General features: G+C 39.8%; 1 protein-coding gene across 1 annotated transcript in view; it reads left to right on the top strand.

Moving 5' to 3' along the window:
* NFRKB (nuclear factor related to kappaB binding protein) overlaps window positions 1-17,547 on the top strand; it is a gene marked incomplete in the record, with an annotated part of 1,477,031 nt that overhangs the window by 904,184 nt on the left and 555,300 nt on the right. Inside the window, 1 exon segment of the mRNA XM_044081086.1 lies at window positions 13,517-13,640. Within this exon segment, the coding sequence (XP_043937021.1) occupies window positions 13,517-13,640 (124 nt within the window).

The raw sequence follows: 17,547 nt of genomic DNA on the forward strand, positions 1-17,547 counted from the left end.
ATCATGCTTGGTCAGCTGTCTGAGCTGTCTTTGAATCTCTCTGTTTGGTTCTTTTTTTTTTACACCAGTGCATAGAATAAAAGTGAGAGCAATCTGCACACCATGGTCATTCATGGGCAATTTAGGTATTACACTAAAAGAAGCAAAGACTTCAGTCTTTCTGATTAGATGTCTCTATGCCAGGAATGTAAGATAGAGCAGTGTCCAAAAAGACTGTCTTGAAATGGCTAGTTATTTGCATCAACATCTTCTCATTGTTTTTTACTAGAATAAGAAGAGAAGAGAACTTGGACACCCACCACAAAGGCAGGTCTAACCATTGCTTTTGTTTTTGTTGTTTAGTCAAATCAGGCTCTTCATGACCTCAAGGACTTTGGCATGCCAGGCCCGTGTGTCAAGAGCTGTTCTTTAAGCCATTGCAAATTCATATTCATTACTTAAGTAATGTTGTCTATCTGCTTTAGCCTGCATTGGCCCTTATTTTGTTTCTGTCTTTATTTCCTAGCACCAGTGTCTTCTCTGATGAATTATGTCTTTGCATTAGATGGCCAAGTATTTGAATTTTTGTTTCACTATCAGGTTTTCATTTGGACAGTCTGGATTTATTTACTTGAGTATTGACTGCTTTGATCTTTGTACAGTCCATTGAATTTTCAAAGGTCTTTTCCCATACCAGAGTTTAAAAACTGTAATTTGCCAATGCATAGCCTTATTTATACTCCAACTCCCTCAGCCTTATGTTACTAATGAGACCACCATAGCTTTGACTATGTAGACCTTTGTTGACAGCGTGATATCTTTGTTGTTTAAAATCTTATCCTAATTTGCCATTGCTTTTCTTCCAAGAAGCAAGTGTCTTTTAATTTCCTGACTGCAGCCATCATCTGCATGGATCTTTGAGCCCAAAAAAATAAAATCTTGTCACTGCCCCACTTTTTCTCCATCTGTTTGCAAAGAATCGATATGACAAAATGAGACTGAATTCATTTGATGTTTGAAGCTGTCAAAGTCAGGCAGGAAGGACAAACAGCTCTTTGCTGTTAATTATACTGCAGCAATTATCCTAATGTTTGAATATTTACTGTTATGGTGAACGTTCCCTTACCTGTTTTTTTTCTAATGTGCTCTAGTCCATTTCATGTTATCCTGCACAGACTGAATGTCCACAAGGTATTGGAAACCCTTCCCACTAGACTGTAGATTTTAATATAAACAGCTTTGTTTCATTTGCCCTGGTCTTAAGTAAGAAAGCTGCTGTATAAATTCTTGTATTGATGCCTCTGTGTAGGTAAGCCCCTTCTTTGCTGTATCTAGTGGCATTCTTTCAGAAGTGTTGTGGTACCCACTGCTTACATCATGGGGCTTATCACCTTTGGTATCTTTACTGATGTTTGTTAAAGCCTTCAGATTTTTGTCAAACTGTTTTTACCTTTATGTGGTGTTTAAACGGGGAACTGAATTTGGAAAAAGTGATCTATCTTGCCTCAGATCATTGTTGTTTTGGATTCTGTGATTACTGGTTGCAATAGCCTAAGAAAGATAGGTGGTACTTATGTTGTAGTACTGTGCCTTCAATAATGTCTTATTAATATATTGTCAGTGCAAGAAAACCCTGTCTGGGAGTTAGCTGTCCCACACATCTGCCTTCATTATACTGTAATTCCATGCATTTTATTTTTGCTTTGTTCGAGTAAATTTGAACCCCCTCTGATGACTTTATGCAAGACTGCCTCAGGCAGTACATTCAAGTGCTCTACTGATAGTATGCTAGGTAGTGCAACCCTTTCCACATCATTGGATAGAAATAAATCACAGCCCTGGATTTCCAAAATAAACACTCAAAACCCCAGTGCTAGACAGAGATGGATTCCAAAAGAAATGAAGTTTTAAATATCAAGCCAACATAGGTCAATACAGAAGATTTAGAAATTTGTGTAATTTAAAAAAAGTGTGCGCACATACACACACACGCACACACACACACACACACACACACACACACACACACACACACACACACACACACACACACACACAAACACACTCACTGTAAAAGGGCACATTTGGTTGCAGCCATCTCATAATTATCAACTTCATCAGCTCAATGATATATATTGATAAAAGCACTAAATAAGAGAGTATTTACTTGTGTGTTTTTATTGTTTTCTGTTGATAGTACTCAGCAGCCTTAATCTATCTGCTTTGCTGTCAAGTTTTGAGTTTCCGTGTGGTTACTGGTTGAATGGGTCTATATCACGTAGTCAAAGTGCCATAACTTCAAATGACATATGTTCAAACACATATGTCCGAAGTTACGGAACTTTGACTAGCTGTAAAAAAAAAAAAATAAAAACACAACGGAAAAATGTGAAACTTGTTTTATGCAGGGGGCACGCCCCCTGCACCCCCACACCCAACTACTTAAATATACCAACTCTGAGATCGCACCACATTGAAGTGAATGGAAACCTCCTCTTATGGAGATTTCCATTCACACGCTTGAACATTTACAAATTCTAACATATGGTCTCGACCGTATGTCGTTCGAAATTGTAAATGTTCGACTACGTGATATAGACCTGGTTGAACTGTATATGTACATGTTTTATAGTGTATTTTAATGTAAAGTAGTTCCTCCGTCCATTTTAACTTGTTGCTGCGCAGGGTTATAACTTTTTGAATCTGTGAAATTTTGGTGTGACCTTTTCAGTCTTTTCATTTAAGGGGTACTTCTGTGAAACTGATGTGTGCTATTGAACAGTTCAGTATTTAAATAGGTATTAACACTGTAAAACTCCTCATCTGAGTTCTGTCAAGTGAATGGGTCCAGATACAAACTCTTGCATTACCAATAGCGTAGTGATTTATAAACATACATAATGTTTCACAACCTCAAAAAAATACAAAAGGCAAGTAATGATTCTTGTTTCACTTTCAAGAACTGGAAGACATGCATATGCAAGCAGTAATGCTTCTCCTGTCACTTTTAATTTTAGCCAAGGATATGTTTGTGCACTATAACGTTATACACAAGGGTAATCATTTGGGTGGAAACTCCCAAGTAGTAAAAGTACATGTTTTATTTTATTGTGACTTTTTGACTTGCTGCTTGTTTGACCATCACACCATCTGTCTGCCCATTTGTTCCCATCACAAGACAAGAGCCAACAGAAGGGTTATCTCATCGTTAGGATTGCCACCTTTTGTTGTGGCATAAACTGGACCAAGGCCACACCCCTTGAACCTTCCATAGCCCCTCCTATCTCCTCCACGCTACTAACAGCTTTCCACCCATTTCGTGACATCATTGTCATGTCAGATGAGGAGAAACGTGCTCCTTTTTCAATTTGTGATGCCTTCTTTTTACCGAGTTACTATGATTTTGTGTATATTTAAAAAAAAAAAAAAAAAAAAAAAGCATAGTAAATCTGCTGATTTAACAAACTCCAATAGTCTGTTTCTTTTTTTTTTTAAACGGAATACTGGATAGTCTGAAAAAAAAAAAAAAGTAATAGGAGGCAATGCTACTCATCATCCTGGCAGCCATCAGAGTGGTTTGAGCATTTTCTTTTTTTTCTCCTCTTCCCTGTCTTTCCACACACCTGATGAGGTGTTTAGGAAGGGACATGTAATTGGCTGTCTGAGGAAGATGTCCCCTCACTTCCATGAGGGGAATGTTCTTTAATTAGCCAAGCCCCGCTCCCCCTTCCATAGTATAAACTCTAGTCAACACCAGATTGCTCTGGTCAGTTTGTCTCTGAGTCAGTACAAGTCCTGCTCTTCCCAGGAGGTCAGCCCATACCCTTTCACTTGTCTCCCTTCCCTGCATGGCTCCTGCAGTGCTGAGGCTGCTAACTAAACCTTTATACCTAGGTCAAAAGTCAGGGTTCCATCCCTGTCCTCCATGGAGCCAGGCTAAAAATGCATATATATATATATATATATATATATATATATATATAAATGAAAAATAGCATTTTTTAAGTTGATTTAGCTGGTGATGCAATACTTTTATTTAATTGAGTTTCTAGGGTAATTTGTGTATGTGTTTCATTTCTTTTTTTTAATATGCATTTGTATTCATGCAGTGTTTTACATTTTTTAGCGCCAGGCAGAGGCTTTCTGCTGTGTTTATGTAATTTGACTCGTTTGTTAGTGTTGCTGTTGTCTTTTGCTATGGGGAGATGTTTTTGCTTTATGCTCATTTTCTGTCTCTTCCTATACTGCTTCTTTTCCTAGTCATGGTGTATATACTTTCATATTTAGATTATTTATATTTTAGGTGACATTTATTATTCCTCATCAGGTAATGTAGTTAAATTTTATTTTTTAGCAGCTTTCATTGCTATAAATTGTGTTTAATTAGCATCACAGTCTTAACTCCTGTTTTGTCTTTTTTATGCAAACTTAGTACTGTATTTGAGTTGGGGGGTGCTGCTGGTGTTTAGTACTGAGTACTGCTTATTTCATTCTAACTACAACTTAGTTTCACTCAGATGTGTTTATCATAGACCTAATAAGTAGTGTCTTGTACTTGGTGCATAGCTTGCTTTGTATTCTGTCTCTAAATATTTCCTTTTAATGCCCTTTATGTACCTTCCTAGGATTATTGCTTAGCTAGTTCGAGTTGTGGAAATGATATTTATGGACTGTTATTTTGTATGCATTTATATTCATTCAGTTTTATTAATTGTATTATGTATACGTGCTTTGTAAATCTGTACTGTGTTGGAGCTTTTTTCCCTGGAACTGCACTGAAAATAGGCTGTCATGTAATTGAAATATAAGTAATAGTTCTTGTGTTCATAGCATTTACTAGGCTTGCAGTCCAGGGACTGTTAAGGAGTCTAGCCTATATAACCAATTGCTCCAGAGCATGTCTGATTAAGTCACTTGCAGAAGGTCACACAGGCAAATGAAGGTAGAAAGATTCAAACTCTGGAGCCTTGTTGCAGGAAGCAGCTCATTAACAAATCAGAGCTTTAGTCCACTGCACTAACTGCCAAGACAGTAAAGTACTGTGTTTGACATAGAATTTTTTCAAGTGAAACTTGCAGCATCCACTGTATAGCTGATTCCCAGGATTTCCCATCCTTTCTTCCTCTTTAGCTCTGCAACTTCCCTTTGTCTTCAGAAAGTGTAGTGTATCCTGATACTACCCATTTTTTTTTATTTTAATGAATTCATGTCCAGTTTTCTCAGTCTCTGGTTATACTTCAGCACCTCCACTGTTGAGCTGTATACATTATGCAATGATTTATTAAGTGAGGTTAGTTTTCCTAATGAACTTTCTGGATTTCATATTTTCTACCTTAACAGGTTTTCTTAAAGCCTCTTCCCCATCAGAACTACATTACATTCTCTGGGTAAAGCACAGAGGAAGGTGAGGAGTTGTTTCTTTGTGGCCATGTCTTCAGTGTTAGCGATGCAGGAAATCAGGCTGGGTGATCTCCTTCCAGTACTGTTGAAGGCAGTGTCTGGAATGTTGCTTTGTGGAGGTGGGATGATTCAGCGAAGAAATTGCTTGCTGATAGAAGTTCTCTAAAAGATAATACAGTTGTGTAAAATCTTGCCGTAACAGTATGTATTCGTTATGGAAGGGATGTCCTCCCCTGGGCAGCCTGATGCTCGGCCAGTATAAAAAAGCCTAAAAGAAATCTTGTTTGAGTTGTACATCACATTTATGCTCATTACACAGAACCTAGGGCATACAAGGGACGTATGGATGTAATTGCTTAGAACTGAATTGCCCCAGAAGAAAACAGCTGCCATAGGACAAAGGAGTTCATACACATCTAGAGGGAAAAATGCAGAATAAGCAAAAGGGGGTTGGAGGGAGGGAGTGAATACTGCAACAATGAAGAGAAGGACATCTACTGTTATGGTAATATTTTACACAAATGTACTGTGCCCTTCTGTATCACTGTTGCAGTATTCATTATAGAAAGGAGAGTAAAAAAAAAAGCTCAATTAACAGAATGGAGGTGAAAGGCTGAGAAGACCCCTCAACAAACCCACATGAAATGGTTTCAGCAAAACCTGCTTTGGTCCTAGAAACTATATCCAGCTTATAATGCTTAGTTAAGGTATGCACATAAGCCCAAGTAGCAGCTTTAAAGATGGAATTGGTGTCCAATCCCTTGAAGAAAGCACCAGAAGAGGCAACAGCCCTAGTAGAATGATCTCTAACAGAAGCAGACAAGATCTGCCAGGAAAAGAATAACAAAAGGAAATGGCCTTAGATGTCCAGGAGAAGATGGTTTTCTTAGAAACAGCCAAACCCAAAGACTTGGGATGAAAGGAAGCAAAAAGCTGGTCAGACTTATGAATAGGCTTAGTTTTATCCAAATAGTACCTGACATATTTGTGCAAATCCAAGACCCTCTCGCTAGCAGTCTGAGGAAAAGAGAATGTAAAAAGGAAGGGAGTTGTACCGACTGATACAAGGACAGCTCATTTACTACCTTGGGCGTAAAAGAAGGATTAGTACGAAGGGTCACCCTGTCCCTGTGTAAAAAAAGAAAAAAGGGTGAATGGCCATAAGGGCCTGGAGCTCAAAAACTCTCCTAGCTGAAGTAAGAGCTGCCAACAAAACGGACTTCCAGGTACAACATTACAAAACATCAGAATCTGCAGGCTCAAAAGGAGCCTGAGTGAATTTTTCTAAAACAAAATTAAGGTCCCAAGGAGGAGGACTAGGTTTTCTTGGAGTCCTAATATGCACGGTGCCTTTAAGAAATTGTTTGACCTCAAAACAAGAAGTCAAAGGAGGTTTCAAGGGCAGGCAAGCAGAAATGGCTGACAAATGGGCCTACACAGAAGAATAGGCCAAGCCAGATTAGAGCAACTCGCACAAAAAAGAGAGGACCAGAGGGGCCTACATTGAAGAAGGGTCCTGGGTATGAGCATGGCACCAGACCAAAAATATTTTCGATTTGGACACAAGATTTTCCTCAGAAAAGAGGTACTTGAAAGGGATCCAAGTCCTATCGCCCACAATGTCAGTTTTAGAGTAGACAAGTGGAGTTGGATGAGAGACCACTTGTCCTGTGTGAGAAGGTCCAACCGGTGAGGTAACTTGTGATGACTGCCCCTGGTTAGATGCATTAAGAGGGGAACCAGTGCTGTATTGGCCAGTAGGGAGTCGCTAGCAAGATTTTTGGGTAGTCCAGCTGAATCTTCTGCAGGACTCTTGGAAGTAGAGGAAGAGGAGGGAAAGCATAAAGAAACCTCCCCTTTCAAGGAAAGGAAAGGGCAGCTGTCTTCCACACTAGATGGTATGGCACACTGGAACAAAAGAGATGAAGCTGTCTGTTCAGAGGCGAGGCAAAAAGATCTAACTGAAGAAAGATCTAAGTGAAGAATACCCAACCGATGGACATTGTCCAGAAACAAATCTCTGTGAAGCATCCATTCATGAGCCTGTATTTTGGACCTGCCCAGAGAGTCTGCAACAGGATTGTGCTCTGAAGGAATATATACTGCCTGAAGAGTTAACTGATAACTGAGAGCTACTTCCCAAGCCTGAAGTGCCATCCTGCAGAGGAGGTAAGATTTTGTGCCCCCTGCTTGTAGACATACCATATTACTGTAGTGTTGTCTGTGTACACATTTCAAGGGGCCTGGAGGGAAGATGTGATGAAAAGTCTGAAGGGCCAGAATCAGAGCTCTCATCTTTTTGTTGTTGATATGGTCTGACTTCTAATGAAGAGGCCAAAGACCATGAACCTTTAAGTGACCAAGAGATGCCTCCACCCAATGTCTGAGGCATTGCTGAACAGCTCATGAGAGGGAACTGGGGGCTAAAAGGGCCGGCCTGGATTAAGAGCGAACTGCTGAATCCATCAGTCAAATTCCTTCTTAAGACAGGGAAGGAGAGGTACACTGAAATTCAGAGGGTAACAATGCTGCAGCCAAACCGACTTGAGGTACCACTGATGCTTCCACATATGCATCCTGTCAAGAGGAAGCATTGGAATAGAAGAGGCCATGAATCCCAGGATTGGAGGAAACTCTTTGGCATGGCAGTCAGAGAAAGAAGACCATGAAAGAAGGCTGTCACCGGCAATATCTTTGGAGGCAGAAGAGAGGCCAACATTGGCACCATCTGAATCCTGCATCCCAGACGCACATGATCCTCAGAGGGAGTCAGTATTGACTTCTGGAAGTTGATAGTAAGCCCCAGACTTTGAAGAAGAAAGATGGCAAACTGCAGATCCTGCAACACTCGATTGGGAGAAGGCACCTGAAACAGCAGGTCATCTAGGTTAGGAAAAATCTGAATGCCTTGGAGCCTGCAGAAGGCAATCGCATGACCTATGAATTTTGTGAATACCCTTGGGGCAGTAAAGAGGCCAAAAGGCAAAGCAGAGAACTGAAAATGAGAGGAAGACATAGAGAAATGTGGAAACTTCTAAAGAGAGGGTGAATAGGGATATGAAGGTAAGCATATTTCAGATCCAAGGACACCAGAAAAGCCTGGGGTGATGAGGCAACAGAGTTTGAAGAGTAAGCATCTGAAAAGAAGGGATCTTGAGAAAGGTGTTGTGCTAAGAGAGATCCAAAATAAATATCTAAGTGCCTTCCTTTCGAGGAACTAGGAACATCCTGGAATAAAGACCCCTTCCCACTTGGGAAGGGGGGACAGGTTGAGTGGTCTCTTAGTTCAATAGGGACCCTAGAACCTCTGGAAAATGAAGAAGGTGCTCTAGAGGAGGTTGAGAAATCACTGAAAAAGGAGGGAGAGATTTCCATACCATAAAGTAACCCTGAAGCATGATAGAATGAACCCAAGAGTCTGAAGAGATGAGATGTGTGTTTGGAAAACAAAGGGAGAGCCGAAGGGAAAAAGGAGTCTAACCTAAAGGCAGGGGTGAATTATGAAAGAGAAGTAGCCTTATCAGATAAAGGAGGCTTCTGGGCCACAGAAATCTGAGAAGCCTTAGCAGAAGGGGCCCACCTTCCACCTTTCCTGCTCCTAGAGACCTGGCAGGGTTGCCTGCAAACAAAAGCTGACCTGGAATGGTAATTACCCTGGAACTTCAGGATAGGATAGACATTTATGTTTAAGGTCTTTCAAGGCTTTGCTTTACTTTTAAAGAGAGCTAAACATGTCAGCAGCAGCCATCCCAAAAAGATGTGTACTATCCAAAGGAGCATCCAGCAACTTTGCCTTAATATCCTAAGGATGAGACTGGAGACAAAGCCAAGAATAGCACCTCAGGACAGACCCAAAACCCGCAGCCATAGAAGCAGAGTCAGTAGCATCATAGCTACACTTAATAGAGTGGCAAGTAACTTGAGAAGCAGAGCCTAAAAATGATAAGGCAGAGGATTTAGCATCAGAATCAGGGAAGGCAGAGATAACCTGACAAGCATGAGCAGTCCAGGCCAGAGCTTACCTGGTCATGTGGGTCTATTAATCAATAGTCTTAAAGGCCAGAGTAGAAGAGGTGTAAACTTATTTTGCCATTCCTCTCCATTGCCCTACTAGCCTTATCAGAAGGCAAATGTTTGGAAGAGGGGAACAGTTTAGAAGCTTTGTCAGAAGATACACCACAGAAGGACATTTAAATAATCAAAATAAACAATTCTCAGGAACCTTATAAAATCTATCAGGTTTCTTAGGACCAGGAGGAGGACACATCAAAGCAGCAAAGAAAGTATCTAACAAGGCAGTCAACACAGGAGGAACTGGCAGTGATTTAGGGATATCCTCATGAAGCAACTCATAATGTCTTCTTTGAATATCAGACACCTGAAGAATTTCATCATCCTAGCTTGTTTGGCTTGACGGGTTGAGCCACTGTTCTGCAGGTATGATGGTCCTGGGTCTGAAATACAGCTGAGGTGTAGTTTTGTGTGGTGGGAGGCTGGCATAATGGTTAAAGTGTTTACCTTACAGACACAAGGTGCATGGTTTGAATCTCACATAGGGTAATTGGCTAATCTTAAAATAGCTCACAAGAGCATTTAGCCTAGTATTAATCTGTGAACCTATGAACCTAGCAATTATGCTCCCAAAGGACAATTCCTCAATAGGAGATTCATGGCTGGCATACTCCTCTTTATTAGAACCATAAGCCAAAGGCAAAGTCATCTGTGAAGAATAGAACAAAGACCCCTCACCAGACAGGGAATCCTCATCTGAGGAATCTGGTTCCCTAATCCATTTAGAAGAGGCAGAGGTTCAAGGAGGAGCGGGTAATGGAACTTCTTGAGGAAGCTTTAAGGCCATTAAGGCAGAGAACAAGCCTTCAGGAAACTCTTACCATTCCCTTTGAGGATCCATAGGATTGAACAAAACATGCTTCAGTTTTTGTCTTTTCTTAGAAGGGACAGCAACCCTAACAAGTACTAGAGGTTCTGACCCTTGGCAAGATTCAAGAAAAGTACCTGGAACTTCCTCCTTGACCAATGTCTGCAGAATCCCTCTAGAACCCTCCAAGATAATCAACCTCAGTTCCTCCTCGATGTCCGGAGCAGATGCCTGTAAAGCCTCAGAGGAGGTGTGAAAAAACAGCTCTATGCTGGCCTCCAGCGGGGTCATGGGCAGAGAAATCCAATGTAAACACTGAATGACCTACTGAGATATTACCTGCTTAAAGAGGGGATTGGCAGTGGAGGCTGGACAGCTAAAGAATCTGGCCGAGACATCTTGACCACCTTCTTACCTAGCAGAAATATCTTGGAGTTAAAGGATTATGCCATAGTAAGTAGTAAAATCACCACAAACTGGATAAAACACAAATACCCCTCGACAGATAGCTGCAGGATACCAGCAAACAATACATTTTCAAAAAAGATTCTGAATCCTTGTAGAACATTTTGTTTAATAAAACCATCCACAAAATAAAACACTGGAATTAAGCGCTTTCATTCCCAAAGGAACTTCTTCAGAACTCCATAATACATAAAATGCACACAATATGTCTAACTACACCCATAGCAATTAACCAATGATGTTCCATTAAGAATTCAAATACTTTAATTTTAAAATTGAACTAATAGAAGTTGCCTTATTGAGGCCAGGAAATTGAGTTGCATTTAATTTAAGCTGCCATTTTAGCTCACTTGAATCTAAATGCTCATCAACTACCCATCCCTGAGCATCTTTTACAATTTTGTTGATAACCAGAAAACAAAAATTGTGACCACTATTTAACCTCAGATGTTTAAAAAGAGCATTGGTATTCTTCTGCTTCTTAATATCTTGCAGATACTCATATATGTAATCTTTTAACCTCCTAGAGGTCTTCCCCACATAAAATGCGGGACATACTTGACATTGGGCCAGATAAACAATATTTTGAGTACAACAGTTATATTTCCTTTGTAACTTGTAAACATACCCATTAACAGTAAACTCAGAGCCATGTAAAATGTATGGGCACTGTGAACATGCACCACATTTTTTTAATACCAACATTAATTAAAGGTTTTTCTACTGTTCTTCTTTCTAAAATTTTTTTAATGGATTCCCCTTTTCTATATATTATTTTTGGTCCACAGCCCAACCTGGACAATACATTTAGGTCACCCTTCATTATATCCCAGTTTTTCCTCAAAATGGTGTTAATAACTTGACTGTCTAAACTATAGGTGGAAATAAACATATTTTCCCCTTTTCAAATGGTCCTAGTTCATCTTGTACAGCTTGGGTTGTTGCCAGATTTTGATTATGGAGAATACCACTACAAATTATTGGCACAAAATGCCCATTTCCTCTAAGCAACAACCTCTCTGCATATATCTTCCAGGAATTCTGGGGGATACTCCCTTCTCCTGAACATGACCGTCAAGGTTTCACATTCACCTTGAAACATATCAACTTCTGATACCATTCTCGAAATTCTACCAAGCTGCCCTGTCAAAACTGTCTTCTTTTGGTGTAGGGGATGCCATCTTGTGAAATGTAGATAAGTATTCGAAAATGTGGCCTTTACGATAAATATTGGAGATGAATCTATTATTGTGCACATCTTTACTTATTTCTACATCAAAAATGGATTTTATTTTCATTATACTTTGCAGAGAAGGAGAGAAATTCCACTGTGTTATTAATATATGATAGAAATTCATTTAACCTCTCAAAGTTGTCCTTCCAGACGATACAAATGTCATCCAAAAACTGGGTATATAACACCCAACTTCGGGTGAATGAACTGCTAAAAATGTACAAATCCTCCCATTGGGCCATGATGTAACTGGCAAATAATGGGGCGCAGGGGGCAACCATGGCAACCCCAGTAATTTGCCTGTAGTATTGTCCTTCAAAGGATAAAAAAATGTTAGTAAGGACCAATTCCATTAAATTCACCATAGTATTAGCTCTCCAATTCTCCAATTGCAAACACTTGGTTAGCTGTTCACCAAACCACAATAAGCCTAATTGATGAGGAATAACCAAAAACAAGCTTTTGACATCAGTGGTAACACAAATCAACCCTGAATCAAATTTGACCTTACTCATCTTATCCAAAAAGTGCCACGAACCTTTACATATTTGCTCAATTTCCTGCAAACCATTTTTCTAAGTAATATCAAGAAATTTCGCAGTAAAGTAGGTCTTAGACCTGGCACCATCTACAATGGGCCAAAAAGGGGGTTATTAATGTCAGAATGAATTTTGTGAATGCCAAAAATTCTATCCATAGTACCCTGGGCTAACTGTCTAAGCCATTGCTTTTCAAGATAAATGGCCAGGGAAGACTAACTGCTTGTAAGTGTCTTAGACACAAATGCCTTACAGATACTACAGGAGGTATGGTCGTGGGAACCACCCAAACAAAAAAAAAACACTGTTTGTGATGATCCTTATGAGGAATCTGCCTCACACACTGACATTTTCCCCTCTTTGATGACATGAACTCTAGGTAGTAATATAAAATACAAGACCAAGATAGTAAAATAAAAAAATATTAAATAAATAACCCCAACAGGGCACTTATGTGGTGTTGCTAAATATTCAGTACAGCAACAAAGCATTCACAACAACAGGCAAAAATGGGGTTCAAACTGGTGGCAAAAGAAGTTCTAGGTAGATGTGTCCGTACATCACTTTTATGCCCTACCTTCTGTGCGGGGAGCATAAATGTGACATACCTCGCAAACAAGATCTCTTTTAGGCTTTTTTATACTGGCCAAGCGTCAGGGTGCCCAGGGTGGGACATCCCTTGTATAATGAGTACTGCAATAACAATATAGAAGGACATCAAGAGTTAATGAAGGTAATTAACAAGTGAAAAAATTCTCATGCTTTTTACAGTGCTTAATGAACCTACTACAGTTGCAAAATTTCTTGCAAAGGTTATTTGACTGAAAAGGGTATATGGTTATTAATTGTTTTAATAGCAAACATGGAAGGTAAACCAGCTGCCTTTACCAGTAGATGCACGGTATTAATGTGTATTAGAAGACTGTGTCTAAATGTTCAGTTATGCAACTGGTGGTCTAACACCAGGACTGCAAATGCACAATGTGTCTAGTACTGATATCAACTTGCCTTTATTTTCAGGTTAACACTGTTGTGAGTGGTGCTTTGGACCGGCTGCACTATGAGAAAGACCCCTGTGTAAAATATGATATTGGGCGTAAGCTGTGGATCTACTTACACCGCGACCGAAGTGAGGAAGAATTTGGTGAGTATTGACTATTTTTTTTTTTATTTTAATGGCTGTAGTACTGTGATGTGAAACAGCAGATACTTTTTCAAGAAGTGAGTTCACAATCTGGTAGTGTGTGTGCGTGGCTCACCAAGCTACTAATGGGCAGAAGCCTTCATTGAGAAAGTGTACAGGAGCATGCCCTTGCACAGGGGAAGTTCTTGTGGCCCCATTGTGATTCCTCCACTCCGGGTAGTAGTTAAACCAAGTAAAAAGTCCTCATTGCCAGTGAAGATGCAAGCAGCCCTTATAACAGCCTAAATGATGTGCCCTTGACAACTCTCATCATCTTAGTGGATTTGAGATTATTCCCACCACTAGGGAATGAATGGGTGAAGTCCGATTTGGGGAGACTTAATGGTAGGCAGATGTAGGGGCAAAAAGTATAGAGAATAACGAAAACATCAAATATGCTTTATCAGGTTGCTCCTTGTAATGGTATTCGAAATTTTACTGAAGCTTCACTACCATACTGCAGCTCTGGTGGTGTTTTTTTTTTTTTTTTTTTGCTCCTTATAATGACCATCATGGTGTTACTGGATTCTGTTTTGAGGGCTGTTTCTGAGGCTTTCTTTGCTTGACTGTGTTTTGTTCTGAATTGAGTTTGAAGGTGAGTGGGAGCATGCAAAGTATTTAAATTGACAACACCTTTAGAATTTCACACCACTGGTCCTTATTTGACACCAAAGAAATTGTATTCCTGTGTACAGCAGTAATGCTACTAACAGATGAGTTGTTGGAGGACTGACAGGTTTGAGAAGGATTGTGAACTGAAAGGAAGCTATGTTTTCTAAAAGGATTTTTTTTTTGGATTTGCTGCTGCATCTGTGGCAACTGGTTAAAGGTGGAGTCATTGCTGAAGATGTCCCTAGTTAATAGCCCCCCCCCCCCCCCTCCGAGATCTCTTTTCCCACAGTTTGGCAATTCATGTCTTAAAGCTAGAAGTAGTTTAGGAGACATTAGTTTACTGCAGACCTCTTATTGCCCAGTGTTTGAAGTAAGGACTTATTGAAAAGAACCAGTCACTGGCAGGTGCTGTTCTAATGTACCACTGTCTGTGAAGGTACATTCTGGAAATGGGATTTTGCAGGGACAAAGAGATTCTTCTAAATGTGGTTACCCTTCATCCTTACTATTTATAATAATTAATGGAAGTCCTAATGTGTGTGGAGTGGCATTATATATCCAAAATTGGATAAAGATGTTTTAAAAGAGCTTATGATGACAAGAAAAGAGAATGCTGCCATGACACTGATGTTGACGGAGAGGAACCAGCGTGGTTCTGATGGGTTTCTATATTATATTGTAGGTGCAACAGAAGCTAATGATGATAGTGGGCTCGCACACAGAATTAGTGGATGAGCAAAGAGGAGAACCCTGCATATGGGAGACCTTAGTCTTCCAGCAGTGACCAAGAAGTGCTCATATTAGCTGTATTAGGTTTGTTTTATTTTTATTTGTTCATTTATTTATCCATCGATCCATCAAGTCCATTCTTCATAGAGTTAGTCCCACTAGGCTATTAGCTTTTTTTCAGGGGAGACAAGCCCATGAAGGTATTTACATTACTAAGGGAAATTTGGGCAGGGCACTGGGGAACTTCCCCTAATCTTTGCTAAGTGTCATGGTATGATGGAGTCCATCCTTGTTAACTGTAGGGCTTATGACATTATGTGTGATGCAGCTCTGCTTGTAACACTTAACACCAAGGCTGGTAAGACTTTCCTTTTTGTCTGTAATGCTGTGCTCAACAGAAAAAAAATCTCTTTAGATCTGTCTTGCTGCACTAGTTAGCCATTCATATTACAGAAATTATCTAGATACAAAAATTGTCTGTGGCAATTTTTTCCTGTTTCAAACTTTTTTTTGCCTATTCAAAATTGAAAGAACAAGCACATTTTTTTTACATATCTGGTAACTATCCAGATATTTTGCATCCTCGTCATTCATCAGATCATGCATGCACTCAATTCCTTCAACAAGTACCAGTATGACTCTATCATAGTTTGTGCTGGTGTCGATGACTTGAGGTGTACCTCCCTGATTTATATGAAAAGAGACATGCTGGAGCTCTCAGACTGTGTCCATGGCAGGTATGAGCCTAGAACTGAGCAGCATTCTTCCTTCTCCAAGGATGGTGCCATGATATGAGCAAAAAATTAACTTCAATATTTGGCTTAGTTTTTGATGTCATTCAAAGGGGGTCCAATATTAGTCAGTCTGGGAGGATATGATTGACAGGCCATCCCTGACAAAGCAGCGTGGTCTTTATCTGTCCCCTGTAGGGTTTTGATTATTGGAAAGACATTGTCCACCTCTATAGTGCCTTTTTTAGGCAATGCCAGCTTGATAAACCTACCAACATAACAAAACAAGCAAAGGATAATATGAAGGTATTACTGATTAATGCTAGGAGCCTGAACAAGAAACTCCACTCCCTACAAGCCCTTCTCACCCATAGAAGACATTAACATCTGTGTATTGACTGAGACATGGTTTAAAATAGCTGAGAGCCCTCCAGCAGTGCAAGGATATAAACCGTCCACACATTTAGACCAGCTACTGTGCAGGTGAGGAAAAAAAAAAAGGCAGAGGTGTACATTCAAAAGAGATTCACATCAATGATGGTAAAGTAGCATGATGCACTACAGATTCATCATGTCCAAATAACCATCAGAATGGTCCCATATCGTATATTAGCTAGCTAAAGAACTCACTGCATGACAAAAGAAAGCCAAGATGCCTATCTGCAGGAATTAGAATCACTCATTATTAAACCCAGTACGATTTTCCTAGTTGATTTTAAACTGTCCAGTTGTAGACTCCACATCGATTCATGGACTTAGCTAATACAAATGCCCTGGAACAATTAGAGTATGCACTAGGGAGTCTAAGGGTCTTGTCCTTAGTAATATGGGAGCATCTTGCACCATCTGTTGTGTTATCTTCATCTTTTGTTAGGTTGACCATAAAGTAGTCTCCTTCAAAATAAAACTGAAACCAGCAATCCCTTCCACCCAAGATACCTTTAGAAATTTCTTTAAGACAAACTACCTACTCCTAAGTAATACATAGGCAAGCTTTGAATCCCCACCAAACCCAGTTAACTGCTGAATGCTCAGAAATGTATACCATCACACTATGCCAGCATGTAAACAGCTGCCTAGATGCAGCTGTACCTCACAGGAACAAGTGTAGGGCAAACCCCAGAAACAAACCACAAGGTGGAACCATAATATCAGAAAGCTTTATAATAAAAGGAAAAGAACTTTGACCAAACTTAAGAAGAATAATTCCTAGAATGTTAGAGCCCTTGTCACTGAAATAAGCAACCCAGGAGCTTAATAAAATCCACCAAAACCAAGTCTGAGCCTAAATTAGCTACCCAAGTCAAAGACAATCGCAAAGCATTTTTTAATTATGTTTGTAATCTCAAAAACACAATGCAGCAATGTGCTGAGTTAATTGTGAACTATGTTGCCTACACTGAGACTAAAGATAAAGATAACCTAGTGGCCAATAAATTTAGCTATAACTTTACTTCACTCTCCTCTCCATCTGTCCCTCAAGCTATACCACAGACTGGCTCATCTCCAGCTATTACACAAGACCAAGTCCTAAAAGTGCTGTCAGTAACTAAAAATACTGCATTAATAGGTCCTTACAATGTACTTGGATGCATTTTAAAATAGTATGAAGCACGATTTAGCCACACTAACAACAGTGTTCAATTTCAGCCACCATACAGGTTTGGTACCAAGCGAATGGAGAACTGCAGTCATTCCACTGAATAAGGGAGAACCTTCCACTGACCCTGGCAGTTACAGACCCATAAGTCTGACCAGCCTCATATACAAATCCATGGAAAGACTTGGAATTAACC

This window comes from Protopterus annectens, chromosome 8.part0, assembly GCF_019279795.1.
Source record: "Protopterus annectens isolate FY-2018-M chromosome 8.part0, PAN1.0, whole genome shotgun sequence".
Taxonomy (NCBI): Eukaryota; Metazoa; Chordata; order Ceratodontiformes; family Protopteridae; genus Protopterus; species Protopterus annectens.